The following is a 25898-nucleotide window of genomic DNA, read 5'->3' on the forward strand; positions in this document are numbered from 1 at the left end:
CGTCTCTACACTTAGTAAATACTAACGACCTACATAGTGCTGTGCCCTTCTAACACCTAAGTAGTGCTTCACCATCTGATCATTCTGGCGGGGTCTTTGGGGAGGGGTAGCGGGGCTGATTATTAGCACGGTGCGCGCTTTGTCGGGCAGCTCGGCCTCGAACCCCAGGGGTCAATAATTGTTTCGCGTGATTCCGCGGCTGCCCTGCGCGCGCTGATTTGTTTGTGAGGTCCAATTATAATTGGCGGTTTATGGGCTGGTCTAAATGGTTGTGGCCAGCGTCCGTACAGCTTTAATTATCCGCTGGGAGGGATCAGCGGTGATGGGGGACGCGTACCTCCTCTAGGGTGCGCGCGAGTCGCGCCCCGTACATACATACTGGGCCACATGACAGAAGTGCGCTCAATCTCAACAGAGACCAACGATTGGTAATTTCACATGCCTGCCAAACTGAAATACTTTTTTAAAATATGTACTTCATATTTTACCCGTTTAGGGGTTAAGGTCTTGTGTTAAAAGTATCTCTTTTGTGCTCTTTTATGGATGCTTGACATCTTTGTAGGACGAAAGGTGAAAGCCTCCGCAAATTTTGTCTTTAAGTGACTAAAACTATATGCAGAAGTATAACACATTAGTTTAAATGGAAAGTGTCAATATTTCTCGGTAATACAACGACGCTTTCTACTGCATTCTTCCGCCGCCTAAACACTGGTTAGCCTCTGTGGGTGGCGCTTATCATGCATATTTTACGTGCCATTTTGCTGCGTATGCCCTTTTCACCTACTGCTGACACTCTACCCTGGTATTTACCATAGATCCAATAATAGTTACTGCGTTCACAACAGCTCGGTGCAGCGGCGTGCCGGCGGCGCTGATTGTGGCGTAATTGCGGCAAATAGGTGCGCGGAGCGGCTTGGAGCATTCCCACGTTGTCGGTAATGTAATGTACGACATTATTAATCGCGCTTTGTCACAGGACATTGCTCGCCCTTGTGCCCTGCCCGTCGTTTCCCGCTAGAACAGACGATTATGGTCATGAGGGGCACCACAGGAGCATAGATCAACGCGACAGGGCAAATCTGACAGCTGCGAATAACAGCTCTGGATTGCGTGCTGATCCAGGATTGTGCTCGCTACATACTGATGATTGCGTTGGCTATTTGCGGTATTTGTTGACGTAATGCTCGTGTGAAGGTCCCATCCGTTATAGCATAAATCTGCTGTCAATCGATGATAGTAACTATAGTTGAATGGTATTTTATGCATCTAGTGATGTTCTGAGCCTTTTGATTTCGGCCTGCGGTCTCTTTTGTCCTATATATTGAGTCTCTGACCATCTATGCGAATTATTTTAGATACCGTAGTTCGGCGTGATAAGTAGATACAGCCTGCGCCCTGCACAAAACATCCCCCCTAAATTCACCGTATCTGATGATCTTCGCTAACGCACACGCACGCACACGTGCAGCACTGTCCACTCATGTCCCATCCATCTGTCGTGCGGGGCGCTCCCGCGGCGCGACCGGCCGATGCACAGTGATAGCACCACCCCCGCTGGGTGCTCTCCTTTGTCGCTCGCAAGACCAGAACCCGGTCACCATACATTACCGGTCATTGTGCGTGGCGGCCCGCGGGCGAGGACAAAAGGGCACCTGTCTCGGCCCGGGGCGCCCCTCCCGCCGCCTCGGGCGCCGCCGGGGCGCCCGTTGCGGGATCGATGCTGGTTTTCTCACCTGTGCCGATCCGGATTGCCCTGAGGCATTGTCTGCCGTTGTCCCCGCCGACGGTCGGTGATAAATGAATGGCGTTCAATCAGCCGACGAGATCGTCCGCTATTGATCGCCGTGCTGATCAGTGATCAGCGATCAGTGATCAGTGATCAGCGCGGCGTGTCATCATGGACGGACGGATTTGGGAATTTTTGGGCTTAGTGCGCCGATTTTCAATCATTGCTGCATACCTTTTCAACCCGTTTGAGAACGAACTGTGGAATAAATGTGCGTCGAATGGTCAGTGCCTTGTTGTTTGAGAACGCATTGAAACTATATTTGAGACCATTTATCTTACTCTTTGCGAACGCATCGAAACTAGATTTGAGACCGTTCATCTTGCTGTTTGAGAACACATCGAAACTAGATTTGAGGTTATGGTTTGTTCCATCAGTTTCTTTAAACAGTCAGAGCAGCAACTAGTTATACACTGCACTGCAAGTGACGCCCTGTGAAATTCCTTTCCCTGCCACAAACGCGGATACGCGACGTCTCATGTCACGCTCTGTTGACGTAAAGTCCTCATGTTTTGCGGATTTCCGCAAACCAAGTGTCGTAAGAAACCTATCACATGCGATCTAAGCGCGAGCTCGAATACGTTTGATTTGAAGCCAAATTTGAAGCAAATATGGCTTTAGCTGCCGGTGACGCCACAGCCTAAGTCACTGAACGTAGGCTCACACGTCACATATCGTGTGCAGTGCAACCTCCTTCAAAGGCTTCAAAGCTCCGCTAGTTGCAAGGCCTTTTGCTAGCCTATAGCGGCAAAATTATCCTAACAATGTTGCATGGTCAGGTACCAGTTTGCATAAGAAAATGATTTTTTTACTTGGTTGTTTGTGTTTGCCATCCTATCCTAGGCTGTTTTTTTTGGGCCTGGCAGAATTTGAAATAAAACTAGAATCAGTTCCAACTACATAGCATTATTCAAACATGCTGGCGCATCGCTTAATAGTTATCGATGACACCATAAAGATTTAGTTTGCAGCTACTTTGCATTTGCAGCAATGCAACTGCCTTCTTCAGCTTGTGTGTAAAATGGCTGTGAGCGCCGAGGTACAAAAGCAGATTATTTTTGTCTCATACACCAAGTCTTCCAACTTACAATGGGACCGTTTGCTGCTGCGGTTTTGTTTGTGGCAAACGTTAGATAGCACGACATGGGTTTTCCTTACCAGCGTGGTTCTAGTAAAATAACACTGAGCCTCTCGTATTAACAGGTCGTGGTGGTATATTTCAATCTGCATCCCTGCGCAATTTTCTCAATGAAACCAACACCTAATTTTAGGAAAAAGGCTTTCTTCGCGACGGCTGTTGTTTGCGATTAGATTTTCCGTGTCGTATGTGTACTTTCCGAGATCAAAACCTCAAGATTCTTTAGCTGCCATTTCAGCGGTATTTGGTCCTTACCAGTGATCGTCCCTGGTATTTTGAGCCGTGGGACGATTCTCTGAACACCTCCGACGTTTGGTCGGTGAAGCGGGCGCTAGGGGCTCCGTGAATAAATAAGGCCACCACCAGCCAATCACCGCCGTTACCATGGCAACCAGCGGCCAAGATTGGTCGATTAATTTGCATGACGGGACGGCCGGTATTGTTTCATAATACGCGGCGCGCCTGTATTAGGCTAATGGCTGCAGGTGAGTTTGCCACCGCCTCCCAAAGACAGCCATCAGAGGCAAATGACGCTGCCGCCGCCGCTGTTTGGTCTACCCGCGTCGCGAATGCATTAGTGTGCGGCGTTTTTGGGACGAAACTGCAAAAATGACACTGGTGCTGGGCTGTGACACTGGCGACAGCCCTGACAAAACTGACACTGGCGCGTGTCTGCAACATACGAGTATTTCCCCTCTGTCTATTTTGCCCTGACTTTTTCGCCTTTGACTATTTTGCCTCTGTTTCGCCCCTATCTATTTCGCCTTCAAATACTTCACATCGGACTTTTTCGTCTGACCTTTCTATATCTCTTTCAGTGAGTTCGCCGATAGCCTGTCCGGGCCGGACACCACAAAATATGACCAGGAGCCGGGCGGACAGCAGCGGACAGGGATGCCGACTGGTTTCCTCTCCTGCAAGACGGGCACCTCACAACCGTGAGTGTCTTCGGGGAAGTGGAGGGGGGGGGGGGCGCAGACGGCAGGTTCGACCTGTCTGACCGGGCCATCGTAAAGTGAGGCCGCGAGGCGCGAGTTTGGGGTGCAGCAGAGTCGTGATCGTGCAGCTGGGGTGGGAGAGAGGGGTTAGATCGGACAGGGAGGGTGTCGGGTGGATAGAGGAGGGAGCGCGAGGCTGGGGTGGGGAGAGAGGGGTTAGATCGGACAGGGAGGGTGTCGGGTGGATAGAGGAGGGAGCGCGAGGCTGGGGTGGGGAGAGAGGGGTTAGATCAGACAGGGAGGGTGTCTGGTGGATAGAGGTGGGAGCGCAAGGCTGGGGTGGGAGAGAGGGGTTAGATGAGACCGGTCCAGCGTTCGATGGGGAGAGGAGGGAGTGCGAGGTCGTTGTGTCGGGTCGGACGAGGTCGTCCGGGTGGGCCGGGCCCGATAGGAGCGGCAGCGGTGGTACAGGATCGGGGAGTGTCGAAGGCAACGGATGCAGCTCGATGGTAGTTTGTACGCCATTGGCTCGGCTGCAATTGAAAGCCAATTTACCTATAAGTTATCACACGATGATGAGGATAAGACATTTTGTTGTGCATTAGTTTTATTCTTTAGATATTAGGCTCGGAAGTTTCCTTGTATTTAGTCACCCGGCAAGCATTTTGTGAGGTTCTCGGCTTCGCAATGAAGGAATGTGACCGGCTGCAAGCTCTGAAGTGAAAATTAGTTTGAATCACATTTCAATTTCTTCTACTGACAATAAGATCTCGCAAGCCACCATCACATCTTTTAAAGCAGTTCTGATGTGATCAAACAATCACATTTTTGTGCATCAATCTTCGTGAACATCCGAATGCCGCGTGATTGATGCATCACCCTGTGGCCACCGACTAGTCCTCCGATCTGCGGCCTCTTATCGCCCTTCAGATGCAGTGCAGGGTATCCGCGGGCCCTTGCGGTCACTGGTCAGTGGTCAGTGGTCACTGGAGTGGTCACACATTCGCGGCCGCAGTTCTGACATGGGTCGTTGCTCATAACATGCTCGGTGGATGGCTTACAAGGTGGCAATGCTTGATAAACAAACACGCGGTAATACGACTCCGGAGCTGACGAGTGACCGATAACCCGCCCATGTCGGCTCACTTCACACACTGAGGAGGTTCGGTAGTAATATCATCGTGGGTGGCTTTTCCAGAATTACCAGTCGAACATAACGCTGGCAGGATCTGGAAATAGTTAGAATAGGCAGCTTAAATTAAGTTTTCGCTCTAGGTAAAGATGTTTCAGTTTTTAGAATTCTATGAAGTTGACATTCTCTGTCAGCGTCTACGATTCCATTTAACCATTTAACCGGATTGTTATCAAACATAGAAGAAGGCTACTCCCTGTCGGCTTCAAATCCTGATATCATGAACACAAACAGACTTGGAGCCGTGGTTTGGTTATCTTGGAACCTCAACATTATAGCGTCTAGCGAGGGTCGTGGGGAGCCATTCAGTAGTATTCCTCGAACGGCTGTCAGGTCTGATGACAGCCAGTCCGCTCCGCCGCGGAGACCCGTGGCCCCGTGTATAAACAGACGGCACGGTATGTGCCGAGCCGACCCGGGCTGAGATGATTGAGGCCCCACTGCTGGCCGACTTTTTGGAGGAGATGTGTCATAGATTTAGGCTATTTAACTGGAGCCAACAACAAAATAATGACAGCTTGTGTCTGACTAAAAATAATTCAGTCTCTGACTTTATGTGATCGTCTGAATGTTACCGACTGTGATGATTTTCTATTCAGTTGAAGCTTAAGACTCATTACGCAATCATTTTTGTTTCCCAGTAGGTTTCCCACTGTTTCCCACCGATGCCTTGGAGTAGGTACTCTCTGTTCTCGATCCTTACCTTGATGCGACATGAATCTGCTATGCGACATGCATCTGCTCCCTTCGACCCTCAGGTTGTGAGCCTCAGCAGGAGCCAGTCCGTCCTTCGCTACCTGCCTCCTCCTGTGACGTCAGGGACTGGATCCGTATATATGCTGCCACAACCCCTCTCCTCCCCTCACAGGGGAGAAAATGCTGGCCATCCCACAAGGTCAACCTCCTCGACCGATCGAGGAAGGTCGCGCTTCAGTCGTGCAAAAGTTGGAACCCGTTCGACTCTATGTTATCTCTACCAAATAAAATATCAATAGCAATGACAAAATCAATGCACGCCTACTGTTATCCATCATCACTGGGGCTCTCTATCTATGAATGATAATGCCGTGAGCTGTGGACCTTTCTTACTCGATCCGTGATAAGAGCAGGGAATGCAGTAGCCATGCTAGGCCCGTATTGATCCCGAAGAGAATGGAACACGAAGGTCACAACAGGTGCCGTTTCAAGGGCCGGCTATAGCAGCTCCGACCGCAGACCCGTTACATCGGCCTGGCTTACCACGATGGGCGATACTTTGCTGAATTTCATGGCCACATCCGTCTCTTATCCTTCATCGAGGCTGTGTTCCATTATGGTGAGGATTATTTTAGCAACTTCTGTTTTACATACATCATTTCTCATATGCTCCCTTGTCATCTCGATTATTTGTCTCATGTGCTTCTAGCTTTTCTGATATGCTTAATTGCTTAGTTATTATGCTAGAACAAATTTCCTGACATTGCGACTTTCCTCCCCTCTTGCTGTCTCTTTCAATGAATTGATGGCGTGTGCTTTCTACTTCTTGCGATAACCTCCCTTGGCAATATTTCAGCATTTCCTTTTTAGTAAGCTCCCAGTCCTACACTGGCGTTTTCTAGTTCTTCGTTAGCTCATGAAGTCTAACTTGTTTCCCAGCCTCTGCACTGCTCAGGCGCCCCTGAACTAATCAGGCGCGCCTGTCCGTCAACGCAGGCCCGGCCGTAGAGCCTCCGCCGTCCGCGATACCATGCAGAGTAAACAGAACCATTCGGCGGCCGTTTCCGCTCAAACGCTCCCGCGGGAGGGGTCCTTCGTGACGTCTATGTGCCGCAGCGTGACGTGTCACTCAGGTCGTGACGTGCGCGGCTGAGTGACGTCCGTGATCGGGTGACGGCGTTCCGAGTGGGACACGGGAATAGGATCCGGTTTGTGTTGCAAATATTTGAGGAACTCGGAAAATAAACGGAATCCCTTTATGTATGTAGTTACGCAGAAGCAGAAAAGAAATATCATGAACAGTTTCATGCAATACTATGAACATTGCACATACAGTCGAGCTCTCAGCGTTGATTGGTTACCCTGCCCACTGCCCAGTGCCCATGGTCCACTGTCCAGTGCTCACGGTAGGCAGAGTGCCGGAGCTGCTGGCCGTGATAGGAGAGAGGGGTGGAGGGATCGGTGGCCGCCGGCCGGCCGTGGCCGGTGCCATGACGGGCCGATTTATAGGTACCGTTCTCCGGCGGCCGGTCAGCGCCTCCCCTCCTCTCTCCCTCTCCTCTCCAGCTCTCTCGCTCGTTGTTTGCCGGTCGGTGAGTCAGCCCGCTCTGTTCGATGTGAAAATAGTACACCACTCCGCAATACACCGCGCCGGCGACGGAAGAGGCGCGGCTCAGCCGACCCTGAGGGGCTCAGCATCTGGGGCGCCTCGGGTCCATTGAGAGGCCGCCGCTCGAAACAGGTGCTGCAATTGACTTCGCATTTCTCACTCTGAATGTAATTTGTTTATCAGGTATATTCAATTATAATTGAATATATTATTTGTACAAAACCATACTTTTAAATAGAGGTCGCATAAAATAAATACTTTTTATGCATGGGTTGATGGCTCATCCCAGTTCATTATCACGCGCCGTAGTTAGCTTACATTCCAGTCGCCGTTATGTAATCGCTCATCCTACGGGACTGGTGTCCTCTTACGGCGTAAATATAGGTGTTGGTGCGGTGTCTAAGCGCGAATAAGTGCTTTGCTGTATATGTATTAGTGCTATGCTTATAGTGCTATGCCTCTTCTGTTGCTTATGTGTAGCGATTAAAAAATGTTGGCAATGTGCCGAGTAGGAGATCGTGAAAGTCGGTCAAATGATTTGGAAGGGAAATAGGTCAGGTCTTCCCTGCACAGTCAAAATGCAAAGGGGACTGAATTCAACTCAGTCACCGTGACTATGATCTCGGATAGATGGAGTGAAATTATGCTGGACTTCCCCTCGTTTCTTGCCTCTCCTCCGTTGTACGTATTCCACAGTCTCTTCCGTGTGTTTCTTCTGCTTGATAAGGCATTTAAAAGATAGGCATCTAGCTGAATGGGCACCGCAGTGTTGAACTAAAACAGTCCCTGCCTCCTTGCATGCTCCGAGCTCACTGATCACCGCATAGGATCAGCACAGTCTACCTTTTGTATCTAAACTGCCAAAATCTTCCACATTATTTGTGGTTTCGTTCCTTTCGTCTCCTCAGCTTTCGTTAGTTATAACGCTCTTGACCACTTAACGGCCGTAATGACTATGATATGCTATACAGTATGCAGTATGCACGGCTTGCACGCCGCCCGCCGTCCACTTACATTTCCACCGGTAGATGGCAGTAAGAACGGGCGCCTGCAGGTATACTGCACCGCATGGCCTGGTGCCGAAAATATTCGCACCTCACAAACCAGCGGTGCAGTGGCGGCATGCAGTTTGCTGTTATGGAATAGACTTGTGAATGGAGGAGTAAACATTCACAAGCGGTTGGGAATTACGTTGTCTTAGGTGAATGGACTTTCCCCGGTTCCCGTGCCATTGCACAGCTATTAGGGGCTGCGTCCGCTTTGCTCTCAGTGGGAGGTATTGGTCGAGACTGGCTCGCTGAACTGATTCACTGGCGTGGTCGCCGCCACTTTCTGATGGCACAGGTGACTGGCAGGTTCGCGCGTGGTCAGTAGGCTGCCTGGATTGGTGAATGGGGTGTGTATAACTGGCCAATGATGTGCTACAAATGGCCGGTCAGTCGGTGTTTGCAGGTTTAGCGGCACCCGTGGACTCAGTGACCACCTGTGTACGGACCGGTTTTATTGTCTGATGGCGCAATGAAGTGATCACGGCCAGTTTTGAGCATACATACTCGGCGTTTACCTCCTTTCACCCTCTTCTTACATGCTGGCCGATGCTGTGATCTGTTTGCCAAACAGCTCTGCCGCCCTTTGCATGCAGCTGTGTGCGCCAGCCTGTCTGTCGAGATTGGGAACGGTGACAACAGCTGTAGACGTCGTCACCGATTGTCGCTAGGATGAGGAATAAGCCAGGATAATCTGCTTAGCTGGACATTCAGAGAATAATAGTGCGATTTTGGAACAATCGAATCAGTTGCTCGTGTGTGGATGTGATCGATAGGAAGTTGCGTCACATTTAGGTCGCAAAGAATTACAATGTAGTATTCGTCTTAAGTCGTACCAAAATGCGGGAACACAGCACCATTATGCGTTCTGCTGTACTGCTATTTGATTTATGAAAATAGACAAAATGAAAATTAAAAAGTGCTGTAAAGATTTGAAAAGTTTGTTGGAAATCCGCATGTTTTTTATAGACCGTTTGAGATCTTTGCTGCTATGAAGCGACAATGCGAAACTGACTGTCAAATAACCCGTCCTTGGAGCCACCACGTGGGACCTTTGCTGAAATAGTATTTTTTTTTTCAGTCACCTGCCGGACAGTCCACCGGACTCTGGCTCCGAGCCGCCGTTCTCACCTCAGGACCATCCGTCTCAGCTGCACTCACCACGTGAGTACCCATGCAGGGTGAATCCATGGGTGCCCCGAGTGTCCGGGAGTAACCAGGGTGTCCCCGTGAATGACCAATGACCATGGAACGTCTTCGTGAGTGCTTGCAGGACGTCTCCATGAGTACTGGCACTTTACATGTGTCTTTATAAGCACCTGAATTGCGTCTTACCTGTAATGTCCCCGTGATTCCCCGAGTGCTTTTATCAGTAGGCGGACTGTCTCCGTGAGTCCCCCTGTCCCGTGTGAGTGTCCGTCGCACCTGGCACACCTCTAGCCCCAACTCCAAGACATGCGGTGCTGCCTGGTGACGACGTGGGTCGGCAGTGGCCTGACCAGTCCAGATGGGGCGGCTCGATATGCAGCACATCCCAGCCTCTTTGATAGTGTCACTGCCTTCATGAAATTCACATAGGTGCTGGATATGTACTGGGCGCGCACGACACCCGAGTTATGCTCCTACATGGTGTTGACCGTTCCCCGCTTGACCACGCAGTATCACGATATCTGTTCGGGTTGTACATTTGAGTAAGTGTAAGTGAAGCGAAGCGTCACGAGGCTGGATTTAACGCGGCTCATTGGATGACGAAGGCTACGCTGGGTTCCCCGTGTTTTCAGCAGTACTGCGTATGGTGTTCGTTTTGTCATGCAATCTATTACATATATGTAGGCATTCAACGTCAACACTTAAAGCGCTTAACCTTGCACAATGACGTTCCCAGTGGTTCGGTCATTGCCTGCGCATCTGTGGTTGGAAAGGACGCGGATGTGACCCGCCCCCTCACTCCCACCGTGACCTGACCTTTGCCTGCTGTGACCCCACAGACCAGAAGCCGATGCCGGGTCACCTGACGGATATGTCGGAGAGCCAGCGCTCGTTCCTGATGGGTGGAGGAGGCGGTCGCGCCCCTCCCCCGCCCCCCGTCCAGCAGTACCCGGGCGGTCAGACGCAGCTGAACACCGCTGGAATGACGGCTCAGGTCAGTGACCTCTGAGCAGGGTCAGTGACCCCTGCGGGAGATCGGGCTGTCTGTGTGTCAGGACTGAGTGACGGATCAGTGAGAACCACGAATTAGGTCACGGTTAATCGGCGGGTTGCCCGCGATAATATCAGTCATCATGATTAGATCGGGTCCGGGACCAGAACGTGCTGAATTTACTAAATATTTTTATAGGTACATAAAATACATCTTTATAAGTTTTACTGAAGTGTTCGGTTTTCCTCACTGGGATACTAGCTGGCTCAACCGTCTACTTTTAACGTTCCTGAATCATGGTACTACACTGTAAAAAAAACTTACAAGCCCCTCGTAGAGGAATTCTCAGCGCAAAAATAACATTGCAGGAGCGTGTAAATTTGGCTAATTTTAGGCTAGTTGCCGAGAAACAAGCTTGTTCGACAAGGCTGTGCCTCGTATGCATACGACCACCGTGCTGCACCTAGTTTGACAACACGCACGTAAATAGCGTGGGTAGTGCGTCTACTAGGTGTCATAACAGCCCCTGCCTGGTAAGGTAACTAGCCACTGCCTACTAATCCATACCCAGTAATGGTACTAGCCCCCAAGGCTAGTAATGGTACTAGCTCAAGGCCAGTAGTGGCACTAGTTAACTAGTACCACTACTGGCCCTCGGGGTCGAGGCACGGTCGACGGAATTCCGTCGACGGAATTCCGTCGACCAGTGCCCCCGACTCTCGACCGCCACCCGCAAGTAAACAGACTGAGTAGCGCTGCAGCACATTTATTCGGGCACGAGAACGAGAACGAGAACAATAACAACACCAGGACAATAACTATAACTTTAACAACAACAACAACAACAACAACAACAACAACAACAACAACAACAAACTGAATAATTTTCAATAAGGTTTCTTAAATAACCACCATCAAACATTTGTGATTTTTTCATTAGCTCTGCACCGGCGGCAGTCGCGGGGTGCAGGTAGGCCAGGATATACATGGCCCCATTCTTCACCAGAGAAGTCTGTAATGGGTGAAAAAAACGAATATTAACATTATTATTATCATAAGGCATACCAATCTGGAAAATGATTAAATTAAAGTTGAATAAAGTGATAGATTCCTGCCACAAGCTAGCTTAAGTCCCAAACATATAGCTATTCTGACTTGGATAGACGATACCGGCGCACTTCTGCCAACGACGGGCAACATTATGCGATACTATACATCTTCTAAGAAGCTCAACAACATAATAACTTTTGTTTACAAATGGACAACCTTTTTGTTGAGCACACAGCAAATGATACAAGATGCCTCACCTTCAATCAAGCCAAAGAGCAGTTGGGCAGACACACACAGTAATGGCGACGCAACACAAAATGGACGCCGGCTCCCGGAAGCGGGGGGGGGACTCCTTCTGAAAGCAGCCACAGACTCCTAGGTTGTACCATGCGACGAGGATAGCTATGAGGCACATCCTCATAGCCATCCGAAGCCGCTTACCACGCAAGCTTGCCAGCACGTTTACCAGCTGCAGGCGTTCGTGACAACAAGCGGGGTTGCACGCAAGGTTATCCGTTTAGTAGGTGCCAGCCGGGGCCTCGTCAGCTGAGCTAATAGCGAAATGACCTAATTGAGGGACACGCTAAAAACTGGCCGAGAACAAGCCAACGGCGAGTAGCACTGTGAGGCTGTGCGTAGTTCATTAACACTGCGCAAAATTAGGTTCCTGAACATGTTCTCGCTCGTAGGCATTTGTTCCACAAGCGGCATTGTTAACGTGCATGGCTCTGACTACTAATGTCCATATATGTTGTAACGAGGAGCAAGGGAGGCACTCGTAAAAAATGCTTAATTTCAAAATTAGCTAGTGAATTTTTTTTTACAGTGTACGCTTATGATTTTTTCGTTTTTACGTAAAAGTTTATCAGTTACACAGATGACCTTTCAAGGTTTTGAGGTTTTCCTGGTCAGCTGCTCCAGGATGTGGTTTCCCTTATTTTACGATGTGATTGATACTTAGGCGGACTTTTAGCGCAGTTCATGTTCGGTCAAACGTGACATGTCTTCGTGCCGAACGTTCGATATCATCTTTCAAAGCTACCGTGCTGTAGCAGTCTCCCGGGTGTACGCCTCGTGTGCCTCCCGTTTACATTTTCTGCGGTCTGCTGAGTCACTGATCTTGAGCCCATGGAGGCCCAGCGCTGCAGCTGCGTTTAAGTAGCGTTGTTGCAATGTTTTGCAATGTAGCAATGTTGTGTTCTTAGTAGCATGATTCATGCATTGAAATTCTTGGTCACCCGTGCGGTCAAAAGCTGTGTTTTTATGTTTGCACAGTCATATCGCTATTTTGTGCGTCTGATCCTAGAGCTCCAGTGCTCGCCGCCGTTCTAAGAAGTGCCGCGCTGGTTCAGATGCCATATTTGTGCGTTTGCTTTGCTTAATCTCGTTTCGTACGTCTGATCCTGACCTCGCGCCCGCCGTTGCCCTCAGATGGCCATGTCAGCCGCGCTGGGTCAGATGCCGCTGCCACAGTACGGACAGCAGATGCCCCAGATGACGCCCGCCCAGATGACGCCCGCCTACTCCCCTCCCGCCCAGACGCCTCAGCCGGCAGCGCCCACTAAGAAGCGGAAACTGTCCGCCTCGGAGCTACTGACCATGCCGATCAAACAGGAGCCAGGTGGGTGACAGCGGCGGCCTTAACACGCGCACTGCAGGGGGGGTTGTTTTCAACCCCCCCCCCCTGTGGTTTTTCGCAAATCGCGAGAAAACGGCGGCGCGTAGCGCCGCCAAATTTTGCATACCTGTTCTCCCAACTTTTTCACACCTTGAGTAAAAATTTTGACCCCAGGTGACCTATGGTCAGGTCACCAGGTCAGGTCAAGTGACCCTACCTCGAAACGTAAATTTCGAAGTTTGCAATCCCACCAAGCCCACAGTTGTTGAGCTATGATCTTGAAACCCACAGGAAATAGTAAAGTCATCACGAGCTACAACTTGTATATCTCGGAATTTTTATATCGATGACCTAAGGTCAGGTCATTTTTGCGACCGGCCCATTATAAGTCAATGGGAGAAATTTCAACTTACTCTGAATGCCATCCTATGACTTCAATACGCTCAGGATCATAGTATTACAGGTCCCTGTTGGTGATTTCACCGAAACATATCACTTATGACCTTTGGAAGGTGATCTCCAGGTCATCTTAGGTCACCTGAGGTCACCAGCGGTTTTTCTTCAATAACTTGAGATTGAATAGAGATAGAGACTCCGTTCGACGTTTATCGTGTTTTTCTCGTCAATGCGGATCGAATGGTATGCAACATGACCTATTTCGGTCAGGTCATGACCTTGACCTGAGGTCAATTTTTCAACTTGACCTTTCGAGGTCATATCATATATCATTCGATGCGCCTTGACGAGCTAAGAACGATGGCGTTCGAATCGATCCTCTGTCTTGTGTGCAAGACAAGTTATTCAAGAAAAACTACCGCGAAATTCCTGTTGTGAAAATCGTAACATTTTGTCTTCGGTGACCTCTGGTGACCTCGTTTTTGACCTGACCCAAAAATGATCTTAGTATTTCTTGTAGATCTCATCTCAACCTATCCAACGCCGTTTACCGCTTGTCGCTACGTTGCGCCGTTTTCGAGATCTCAGGGGGGGTTGTTTTCAACCCCCCCCCTGCAGTTCGTGTTCGGCTCAGACCCGCTGCAGTGCGCGTGTTAAGGGGCAGCGGCAGTCTGGGGGTTTGGTGGGCTGGGTGGAGGGCCCGGTGCCCGCCTCAGCGACTCGTGCTCTATCGCTGTCGGTGGCGACGCGAGCGCAGCGGAGTGTGACGGTGGGGGACATGGTCAGACTTGAGCCACTACACCCCTGGCAGGCGTGCGTTACTTGTTTTTTTGTATGTGTGTTTGTGTGTTGTGGTCCTAAGAGCGTATGTAACGTACTATGTAGGCTGATTGTCCCACGTGTGCGTTACGAGTGAAGTAGTAATATCCTTGACCGTTACGTCATTGTCCGGGAGGACGGTACGTCACGAAACTGATTGGGTGAAGTTATGCCATTTCGCCTTTTATGATCGCACGTCTGACCCTTCACATTTGGGCTGGATTTGCTGGGGTCGGGACATAAAACCTTCCTTTTTACGTTGATTTTTTTCCTCACTCTCCGATAGCCTAGTAAATGCCCGTGCCTGGCGCCGGTGAGCACTTGATTCCATCACCGACGCTCACCTTTGGGCCTGGGTGAGCATTCCGCCGCCTCCTCCCACCGAGCCGTTCCCAGGAGGCCGGTCACGCCATCGCTCGGCCGGTCGGCCGGTCGGCGGCCTTGGCCGGCGCCGGATCGCCCGCCCTCTCGTGACCGGCGGGTCACCGGGCGGGCGCCGGGCACCGGGTCCCGGGGGCGAGCCGACGTTACGACACTCCTGCTGCGCCGAGCTGTGCTCTTGTCGATGGTCATGGCCGATGTGTTTCGGAACACGGCTCCAGTTGCAGTGGCCCGGCCGGCCGGGTCCGATTTCTGGATAAAGCACGCCGGGCAGACCGTGCGCCCCTCAGGGCGGGCCCGCCTGCACGCTGCGCTCGGCGCGTGCTACCAATTAAACGAACCCGTGTGCTCAGTGGCAATTAAGCAGACCGCCGCCAGCGATCGGCGTCGGTCGTTAGAACACGCTGCAATCGCGCTAAAAGCGCCGTTTGCGGTGGTGTGGCGCAGGGTCACGTCGTTGGGCCTATCCTGTTTGCACCGTTTGTTGAAGATCGATTAAAGGGTGACCGCCGCCGTCAGCACACACATAATGCGGCCACGGCGCCGCCAGATTGATATTAATTACCGCGTCACTGCTCGCCGCAGTGGATTGCCTCCTGTTGATGCAGGCGACTCGAACCATGCCTGCAGAGGTGCTATGGTACGGCGCATGCAATGCTGATTAAACCGTGCTGACTAGCCTGACTAGCCGCTCGTTATGACACCTCAGTCAATGGACTGACCTGGGTTGTGGCTTTTGGTTCATTTGCGTGTTTTGTGTTGTCATTCAGCGTCCCATCAGGTTTCAATGGGCGGCGAGTCGACGACCGCGCCGTTTGTGGCGCAGCGTCCGTCAGCCGGCGGCAAATGTGACGCGCTGGCCGTGGGAGCTCCACCGTAATCGTGGGGCTGGTGATGGCTTTACGAGCCGGTGCTGGCCGGTTCCTGGCTCCCATCACGACCAACTTCTGGTAATGTCCAACTGGAATTAGCCCCGCCGATTCAGCCGAGTCTGATGATGACTCGCGTTCCACCGCGCGTGGCGAGTCGGTGACCTCCACTGGCGGAAATACTCAGTCAGCAATCGCAACGCCTTCTACTATATTTTATAACAATCGGAAGAGCTCTCCCAAATTGATTCGGCGAGTGCGTACGGCCGTAAAATTCGTAACTCGGTGTCTAATGTAGCGCCGCTGTGCAATTTTGCGAGGGGTCCGCGGGCCGTGAAAGGGTGACAATAGGCAGCCGGGTTTAATGACACCGTTCGGGGGACGAGAAAGGCTGTCATTGCTGGACGTTAACACGACATCCGCAAGCATTGGCACGGTTTGATCGCTAACGTATTGAGCTTGTTTGTGAATGGGGCGCCAGTAATTCAGGGGAATGTGTTGGTGTTCATGTCCAACACTGCTCGTTACATTCCAGCTCAAATCGTTTTAACTGTACATCATATCGCGCGTGTTTTCCTGAATGACCAAAATTACGTAATCCGCAAGTGCTGAAATGTCGCATTTATGCAGTAAGGCAAGCAGCTTGTGACATAGTGACTGGCTTAGAATCATGTCATACCATAGGTATGTATGTACATAACAGGAATGTCCAGCCTTTGCTGAAGTCACAACTGTTGGTCCGATTGGTCCGATTTTCAGTGCCTACTATCCATTGACTCGCTACTCGTGCAGGCATCTCGCCGACGTGCAGCCCGTCCTGCAGCCGCAGAGACGACGTGCAGCTCCTCTCCTATCCCCGAGCTGCAGCTTGTTGAGTTGTGAGGTGTTGGCGCGTTTTCGTCGCTGTTTTCGCGCCATCCAACAGGTGTTATTGCTGTCAGCTGATGGACACTGGCCGCCGGCTTGGGATAGCTTTCAGCATTTGTACGATGCTGAAACGCTGGAGTGTTTAGTGTTGTCTGCTGAAAGACGTATGATGATGTCGCTGTGTTCATTATCTAATGAGTATGTGCTACACTGCACAGTGCACACATTCTTTTTCATTTTTTCATGTCTTCGTGTGTCGTGTCCAATGTGAGAGTTGTGGTGACTCGCGTGTGACTGTGACATTCACTTTCAGCTTCCGCGAGTTCAATGGCCTGGTGTGTTAGCCTCTAATGACACCTGTCGTTGGTGGTAGTTGTTGAGCCTCTGATGCCCAACGCTGGGTGGGTGGTGTAGTGTGGTGATGTGCTGATGTCAGTGGTGATGTGGTGACTAGGATGGTGTGTTGTGTGGACCGAGAGGCCTTTATGCTCCAGTGAGCTGTGTTCAAACTGAGCCGAGAGTGGTAAAATGTTTACAAAGGGCGTGAATGTGTGGACGGAGTTCTGTTCCTGAAGTTCTGCCCGTAAACCATTGATGTGTTCGTTAACCGTCCTCTGTTCAACCATGTTAACCGAGAAATGCTGGAAGCTGCTCTGTCTATTCCGTCCATCTGCCCTCCCTAGCTGTAAGTTTCCATGACCCGTCCCTCCAAGTCCCATGGCTGAGCAGTATTGCCTGTCTCCCGGCCCCCGTCTAAGCGGTACTGCCCCCACCCCTCTGTCCGAGCAATAACTACTGCCTGTCCCCGAACCCCCGTCTGAGCGATACTGCCCGGCCCTCCCAGCAGGCTCTCAGGGAGCGTCTCCGCCCAGCCACCCGCCGCCGCTGCCGCCCATCGTCACTCAGCCCACCATGGACGACGACGACTACACGTTCGACATGTCCTGCAGCAACGACGCCACCAGCTTCATGGACCCGGCCTACCAGTGCATCCGCTTCACGGCCTTCCAGCAGAACCTCTGGCACCAGACCTGCGACGCCAACCTCAAGGAACTGTGAGTGACTGTCGGGTGGGGGGGAGAGGGATGTCCTGAGGGTCATAACAAGGACTAAATGTGCGACGTTCGAAAATTAGAGGTCAAATAAGACAAGTGTAGTGTGGGGATGCCACAATGTCCATTGCAATGCTCTGTTGCTTGCTTGCTTCATAGAAGTGTATCTCATGTCTCACCGCTCATTTGCTATCGTACTATGGTAATTGTATGTTTCTACGCCACACCATCTCATGTCGAGCGCTTAAATGCCGCCCTTGCCATCAGTCAGGTCGTGTTGCTGATTTAGTTTCCCTGTCCCCGGCGGCTGCGGTGGCGGCGCGGCGCGGCGGTCATGGCGCGCGCTCCCACTGACCGCTGGTTCTGTCTCGCTCCGCCGGCAGGCAAACGCCCTACTTCAAGGTCGACGCTGACAAAGGCTTTAATTACTCCAACTCGGACGAGGCGTTCGTTTGTCAGAAGAAGAACCATTTCCAGATCACGTGTCACATTCACCAGGCCGGCAGCCGGCCGCACTACGTCAAAACGGCAGACGGCCTGAAAAAGATCGACGCATTCGTTGTCAACTTCTTCGGAGTCAAAACGGAGAGCCCGAACCAGTGTATCAAAGTGGAACAGAGCCAGAGCGATCGCACCAAACGCTGCTATAAACCGGTTGTGTAAGTAAACGGTGCAGCGGCCGTTCTGACCACCCTGTGACGAGTTTGGGTAGTTGTGTTTTAGTCTCTAGCCGCCAGAGGCGCTGTTAAACCGGGCGGCCTTGGACCGAGCGGAGAACGGCCAACGGGATACACCTCTTGGTCACGTGACGCGTCTATTAATCATGACTACCTTGGCGATGCGTCACAGGGCCCCACTTTATCAGATAACGGGAGTTATTTGACATAACCAGTAGCTCTGCCCTCAACGCCTCGAATTATTTGACCTCCGCTAACACAGCTCGTCCGGCACCTGTTTCCCGATCGGATGACTCATCCCCCTTTTCTGGCCTTTTCAGCGTGGAACTCAACCCAGAACAGACGGTCAAAATCACCGTCGGGCGTCTGCACTTCTCCGAGACAACCACCAACAACATGCGCAAGAAGGGCAAGCCGAACCCGGACCAGCGTTTTTTCTTCCTGGTGGTTAGCCTGCAGGCGGCGGTCGGAGAGAGTCGCCATCCGCTCGTGCAGTACGCCACAGAGCGCATCATTGTCCGGGTGGGTACCTGCCGGTGGCCAGTGGAAAATTGCGTCACCCGCCGCCACCGGCGCCGTCAGACACTCTGAGCGGAAGGCCCGGCCGCCCGTGGGAGTTTCCTGGTCTGTGCCTGCTCGCGGCGGGCTGCGAGCGGGAAGGAGCGGGCTGGTACACTGTCCGTAGGCGCGGGAGGGCGGTGGTACCGTACCCGACCGGGCCACATCCCTGGGACCGCCCCTGCGAGACCGGTGACACCTTGCCGGTGACTGCACGTTTTGGCTATCGGTTCGATCGAGAGATGACTATCCAAACTGGCCTGCATTGCCGCAGTTGCGTCACGTTATGCCTCTGCCAAACTGCATTCAAACGTCCGGTCCCGCAGGCGCAGCGCTGGAAGAGTCATGCGCGCTGACCTTGTTTAACGAAGGCCGGGTTTTCGCCAGAGCTCGTGACTAAGTGACTGCTACTGCACCATCGCTCTTCAATGACCCTTGCTTGTAAATGCAATGCTGCTAGCTCGAACTCAAAATGGCGTCCCGATAGTCATTCTATTCTGTTATTCACTTGCTTAATCACTTTTCATTATCCATGAGATCTTGAAGCATTTTAGGGAATATTATCACCACAAGTAATTTCTATCCGAGATTAAATTTGTCCTTAACCCGTAGACATGATACAGGCAGGCCCGACTGGGAACCGGTCTGGCCGTCAGCCCACGCGCCTTGTTTCCAGTAAATATTATTTCAGCTGGCAGCTCGGCCGAGATAGGCTCAAATATACTTAACGGACGCGAGCCTGGGGTGCGGCAGGGCGTATCAGACATACAGACGTATATGGTGGCGCTGGCTGGGCGGAGTTCGTATGGTAATGCCACGCGAAGGTCTTGAACTATTTCTGCTCTTCGCGAATCAAGGCGATAAATAACACCCTGACTCTGCAATGTGCAGGTGCGAAATAGCATTTCAGAGTTATGACTCCAACTTATGGCAATATGGGAAAATTGCTGTGCCGGGGAAAATTGCTGTGCCGGCTTATTGTCCGTAGCAATGTCATCTTAAGCAGTAATCTGTCAGGAGTAAGCTTCCTAAATTCATGGCATTATGTCAATGATAAAGCGTGGTAGCGTGGATCGTGGAATCGCCTTATGTCGATAAAAAAGTTTTCAGCCACCTGTATGATATTTTTTGTGGCCGAGTGACTGCATACTGGTCGCGTCGGGCTGCGGCGTGGATCGCGGGCTAAGCTGACATGTTGAAGGTCATGATCCCATGGTCTCGCCTCCTGACTGCTTAGCATCAGCTTTGTGCGCCGAACCTGATAACACGGGGTGGCAGGGCGAGCTCAGCGCGAGCGCCGCGGCTCCAGAAGCTTCCTTTTTCCATATTCCACGGTCTGACTGGAACATGATGTAGGTATTTCTGATAGGAACACCACTGCTACTTTGTCTCGGCTCGGTCCCACGGGCAGAATAGGGAGAATAGTGTCATTTGTGTCAGGGCAATTGGATGGCCCCCTCCTTTTGTTTGGCTGGGCTGATTCTGGCGGCACTGGCGCGGACCATCATTTATTTCTGGGAGGCGAGCAGCATCGATCAAACGCGCTGCACTGGTAAGCGTGACCTTTCTGTCGACCCCTGCCCTCTGCCGCGGGCGCTCTCATACTCTACCCACTCGACTGTGGAGCTACTCTGTCCTTGTGTGCTGCGCAGTTTGCCAATGATCCTCTGTTCCCGGGCGGCGGGCAGGCCACGGATCGTTTTACACGCTTATGTGCAGAACTAGCAAACGGGCGAGCAGCAGTAAAACATCCGAGCCTTTGATTTGTGATATAATCCCACTCAGCTATGTGTTATTGAGCTCGTACACGACGCATAGCTCTTTTAGTAAACACTGTAGCCCTCTGTCTCGGTTATGATTTTGCTGCGGTTTTCTGGCGAAGCGTGACAGTATGTGTGTCTGTATATCGACCGTATCTTCAGCGTGTCCTAGATATCGCACCTCAAAAGTTTTGTTGTTCATTCATTTTGTTTCGACCAAACTAACAAACTTACCAGGCTGAGCTAAACTCGACCTCTCATTTGACCATGACCTGTGTCTGTTCCCAAGCGTCCAACCCGGGTCGGTTGGAATCAGACCCGACGTCTTATTTGACCGTGACGTGTCCATTCGACCTGTCATTTGACCGTAACCCATGCTTTTCTATATCATTTGACTTGACCTGTGTCTGTTCCCCCAGGCGTCGAACCCGGGTCAGTTCGAGTCAGACGTGGAGCTTTGCTGGCAGAAGGGACAGACCCAGGACTCCACCTACCACGTGGGAAGGGTGGGGATCAACACCGACAAGCCGGACGAGGCGCTCGTGGTGCACGGTAACCTCAAACTGACCGGTCACGTGATGAACCCCAGCGACCGCCGTGTCAAGGACGATATTGAGGAGGTGAGAGTCGTCTAAGACACCGCAGATTGGTGCCAGGAGCTCACGATACCTGCTATAAATGTCCAGGTGTAACACTGACATATTTCGTCTATGAATGTTATTTTCCGTTGCTGTGATGTTCCCTGTGGGGTGCGATTGATCCAAGTGTTCAGCGGAATATGTATCATTTTCTTCTCTTATGATATTTATATATTCACTCCCTTTTGTACTAGTTAAGTCTTGCCATCGGCACCAAACCCCTATGGGGGCAAAATGACTATTACAATCGGTGCGTGCTAACGCACCAGTAAACAAACTCAAACTAACCCTCTGCCTGTCCTCAGCTGGACACCAAGGAGCAGCTGAGTAACGTGCAGAAGCTGCGCGTGGTCAAGTACAACTACGTGGACGAGTTCGCCGATAGCGTGGGTCTGGAGGACGCAGCCGACACCGGGGTGATAGCCCAGGAGGTGCAGCGTATCCTGCCGGACGCCGTCCGACCCGCCGGAGATGTCACTCTGCCCAGCGGGAAGAAGGTCGACAACTTCCTCGTGGTCAACAAGGTCAGTGGGATGCTGGTGGGACTGACGGTGGGAGTGGCGTTTAGTTCGTATAAGCCGAGAGGATTTGTTTTCTTCAAGCTTAGATTTATGATAAATTAGCGTATTTTGCTACTGTATAGTTGTATGTACAAAGAATGCTGTTTTTCACACTGCAGTTCATAACCTTGGCTCATTTGGTTCATTTACAGGTCAATACAAAAACTCCATCGTTCAGGATTGTTGAGCTCATCGATAATCTATGCTCGGATGTTCCTAGCTGGCTCGTTATTTGGTTATGTCTGACCCGGTACCTTGTCGCCTCGCAGGAGCGCATTTTCATGGAGAACATTGGCGCCGTGAAGGAGCTGTGTAAGGTGACTGGGACGCTGGAGAATCGGATCGAGGAGCTGGAGCGGATGAACCGCCGGCTGGCCAAACTCAAACGGCACGGCAGCCTCAAATCCACCAGCAGCATATCAACAGGTGGGAAAGGACGAGGATTTTGGAGGGATGTCACAGAAGGAATGAGAATGGATATGTTGACAGACTGGCGCTTAAAATTAAGTCAACAACCTCGTGACATCCTAACGGACGATGAAAACATATTTGCTTATCGTTGTGAAATGCAAATGAAGTGAAAAAGAGTAAGAAGTTGTGTTGTTCTTATTTACAAACCCGTGGCATCCCTGTTGTTACGTAAGATTGATTGTAAGCATATTTTGAACGCTAAAGTGCATTTATTGAGTGTTCGCCAGTCTCTTCAAGCCCGTGTGCTGACTCTTCGCTTCGATTGCAGTGGCTAGTCGAGCGTCGAGTTATTTATCGTCATGTCACTTCCACAAGCGGAAGGCGAAGCGTCCCACGAGTCTGCTGCATAACCGCCTCGTGCAGGGCGGCGTCTGCGTTCTCGTTCTCGTCATGCTCTTCTGGTGAGTGGTCTCTCCAAGAGGCAGCAAATGTGTCCTTGTTTGGGTCAGCGAGGATAGTTGTCCACTGTCCAGCCTTGCGAGATCATGCCAGTGGGCTGTGAATGTGATTTTTGGGCTGAGTGACTTAAGGACCTCTCAGTATTCTTTTTGTTGGAGCTAAGTGACTGTAGGCTTCGTCAGCACTATTGCATGATGAATAGGATGTCATACTGTAGCTGATATACCGTGATATTTTTATTTCCGACTCCCGCTGTGTAGCGATATGTAAATGTCGTGCTGTGTGGCGCGGTGATTCGGCCGAGGCGGTATTCTTGCGTGCGCTGCCGCCCACTTCAGCACGGGAAGGTATTGATCGACTCCATCGACAAAACAGTCCTATATAGCCGGGAAGGTCCGACCGGGATCCTTCACTCTTCTGTGAAACACTCGCTGTTATTGCGGCACATAGAATTATAGCTCTGAGTAGCATGTGTAGGCGTAGGTAATGAACACTCATCGGCCATGACGCATTAAAGTTGGATGACCACTGAGTTCTCTTTTCGTTTACTCTGCTCAATGCTCATTAAGGTTTATATGTCGCGTGAATATCGTATGTTTTTAGTTTATGTGTGGTACAGCTTCCAAAGTATCTTACGCTGAAGGATTTAACTCACATTTCCGTCTGTTCGTTTTCAGTTTGATAGCGATGTCCACCCTTTACATCATGGAGTGGCAGAAGCACCAGGACCTCCTCTCCAACATCACCTCGCCGTCCGCCCACTCTGACCCGACCTTGCTGCCGAACGGAACGCAACTCCCTCGTCCGATACAGATGACCAACACGAGCGACGGAGACGGCTTCCTGGAGCCGCTGCCGCCGCAGAGCCGGGTCTCGGAGGTGCCCTACTCGCTGGTGCCGGCGACCACGCGCGACCCCGCCGCCGCCGCCGCCCCCGCCGCTGCCCGATAAGGAGGATGTGACGGAGGTGGAGGCAGTGACGGTCCTGTCGCCGCTGGACGGTGAAGATGGGACTCTGCCGACCGCTCCGCCGCCCCCGCCGGCGGAGAGGGAGCCGCCAGGCGCGCCGCCCACCGCCCCGCCGCCGCCGCCCCCGCCCCAGCAGCCGGACTCTGCCGACCGGATCCACAACTCCATCACTGCCGTCAACTCATCGGTAGCAGAGAACGACAGCGGCCCGGTCGCTCTGCCGGGCTCGGACAAAATGGTGGCGACCGAGGCCGGAGTGAGCTCCACAACCTCCGCAACAACCACCACAACGTCACCATCACCAACGACAACTACAACAACAACAAAGGCCACAACGGCGTCGCCCGAGCCGCCGGCACCGTCTGTGACCTCTCTCGATACCGAGCTTTCGCCCCCTGCCATCAGAGTTACCACAGAACGGCCAGACTCCGATCATCAGGAGGAAGCTAACGGTACGAGCACGGTGGCACCTTCTGAGCCGGAGGTGGTGGTTGTGGAGGCGGTCGGCAGGCGCGAGGAGACGGGAGAGACACAGGAGACGGTTGGAGGACGGGAGGAGACGGGAGAGAGGAGGGAGGAGACAGTCGGGAGACGCGAGAAAGTATCCGGCAGACGGGCGGAGACCAGTGCAGCCGATGAAGCTAGCCTTAGAGGCGCCGAGGAAGCCGCGAACGGTATTGAAGGACCTGGCCCGAACCTGGCTGACGACTATGAGCCTTCTCTGAAAGACTTTATGACCGCAGAGGCTAGTTCGACTACAACCGCCGCAACCACCACCACGTCGACAACCAGGTCAACCACCACTACCACCACGGAACCATCCAGCTCATCCAGCACTCCCGTAGCAGCTCCTGCCACTACCTCTACCGCCACTACCGCCCCGACCACTGCCCCAGCTCCAGAAACTCCTACCTCCACCCCTGCTCCGACCGCGGCCCCGAGCACAGAGTCTGAGCCGAGCTCCACCACCGAGAGGGAAGAGGAGACCACCGCCTGGGATGACGACGATCTAGAGACGGAGACGGAGACGGAGACGAACAGCCTGCTGCCGCCCGTTATCGGAGCGGACGAGAGCTGCCGATCCGGCCGACGGCGACGTTGCGAGGTAAGGAGACGAGGGATAAGTCCAGATGGGACGGGAAGGGAGTGGGACAGTGTCCCTGTGGGGCGAATGGAAACGTCTCTTGGAGATGTGAGTTTCAATGTTCATTTTGCAACCACTTTGCGCCTGGCAGAGCGTTTGCTCAATGACTGGCTAGCTGATTGTTGCGCTTCATTGGTTTTACTTGCATTGGCATCATATGTAAATCTAAATTTGAGTGCGTCGTTCCATTCAAACTGGCATTATTTCAACCACACCTTATGCAAACAAGTGGTTCTGCTGATGAAATAACGAGTAATACTTGGATCATAGTGATACTTAGTCTTAGATCGGGGCTCTGTCCGGGTCCAATGTTTATATCTGCACCCAATGTTTGGCCCGGAATGACGCGGGGATGGGCAATGAATACAAAGTCGTAGCAGAGGCATGAGCTGACGTATACACTACACAGAATTGTGGTCATCTGAACGTCAGGCTTTTCCAGTCTGACGCGTGTTCTGTTTGTGATACCCATGGATCAGGTACCATTTGACATTCAACTCTGAGGCTGTTAATTACGTATTTCTTGGACGCAGCTGCCGCTACGCACCTCTTTCGAGGTCGCAGGGAGCTCACCGTTTCGAAACACATTCCAGCCACTTTCCGACCAGTCCGAGTAGTCCTGTCTTCTCGGTGTCTGGTTGAAAGAAGCTCCGGGATCTGTGTGTTTAAAGTTGCGTGATATTAAACCACCAATCACTTATTCACGTCATTCAGAAAGTGTTTCAAAGATACGTCATGATTCAACCGTATGCACCTTCTTCGAAATAATGAACTCCCGGCTACATGCTGGTGGCCTTATCGTGTCCAACTCTATTATGATCGAGACTTGGCTCATTTTGACATTACCAGCTGACAGCCTCAGCTTATGTATGATCAGCCTTACCCGACATCAAATCGGATCTGAATTCTGACCGGACCTTTGGTTCCGCCTCCGGTAACTGTAGGATTTATTCAACCATTCTATGTAGCTCTGCCTCAGACCATCTGCTCACCTCCGCCACCTGACCTCCTCTCAGATCACTCGTTGATCCATGAACTCCTATCTCCCCTAGGTCATCTGCACGCCTCTGACCTGTGACCTGCCCCAGGTCACCTGCTGACCTCTGGCATCCCCCTCGCCCTCAG

General features: G+C 51.8%; 1 protein-coding gene across 4 annotated transcripts in view; it reads left to right on the forward strand.

Moving 5' to 3' along the window:
• LOC122389778 (myelin regulatory factor-like) overlaps window positions 1-25898 on the forward strand; it is a 69678-nt gene that overhangs the window by 37074 nt on the left and 6706 nt on the right. For 2 of the 4 annotated variants that reach the window (XM_043382177.1, XM_043382157.1), the window contains exons 3-14: window positions 3743-3862; window positions 9487-9569; window positions 10394-10548; window positions 13027-13216; window positions 17390-17600; window positions 17981-18256; window positions 18595-18796; window positions 21012-21212; window positions 21536-21754; window positions 22060-22216; window positions 22530-22662; window positions 23338-24734. In XM_043382177.1, coding sequence (XP_043238112.1) covers window positions 3743-3862; window positions 9487-9569; window positions 10394-10548; window positions 13027-13216; window positions 17390-17600; window positions 17981-18256; window positions 18595-18796; window positions 21012-21212; window positions 21536-21754; window positions 22060-22216; window positions 22530-22662; window positions 23338-23611 — 2221 coding nt within the window. In that variant the 3' untranslated portion in view covers window positions 23612-24734. The remainder of the gene's footprint in view (window positions 1-3742; window positions 3863-9486; window positions 9570-10393; window positions 10549-13026; window positions 13217-17389; window positions 17601-17980; window positions 18257-18594; window positions 18797-21011; window positions 21213-21535; window positions 21755-22059; window positions 22217-22529; window positions 22663-23337; window positions 24735-25898) is intronic. The other 2 variants (XM_043382184.1, XM_043382167.1) reach the window with 1 other exon arrangement.

This window comes from Amphibalanus amphitrite, unplaced genomic scaffold, assembly GCF_019059575.1.
Source record: "Amphibalanus amphitrite isolate SeventyFive unplaced genomic scaffold, NRLGWU_Aamphi_draft 000019F_arrow, whole genome shotgun sequence".
In the NCBI taxonomy this organism is placed as follows: domain Eukaryota; kingdom Metazoa; phylum Arthropoda; class Thecostraca; order Balanomorpha; family Balanidae; genus Amphibalanus; species Amphibalanus amphitrite.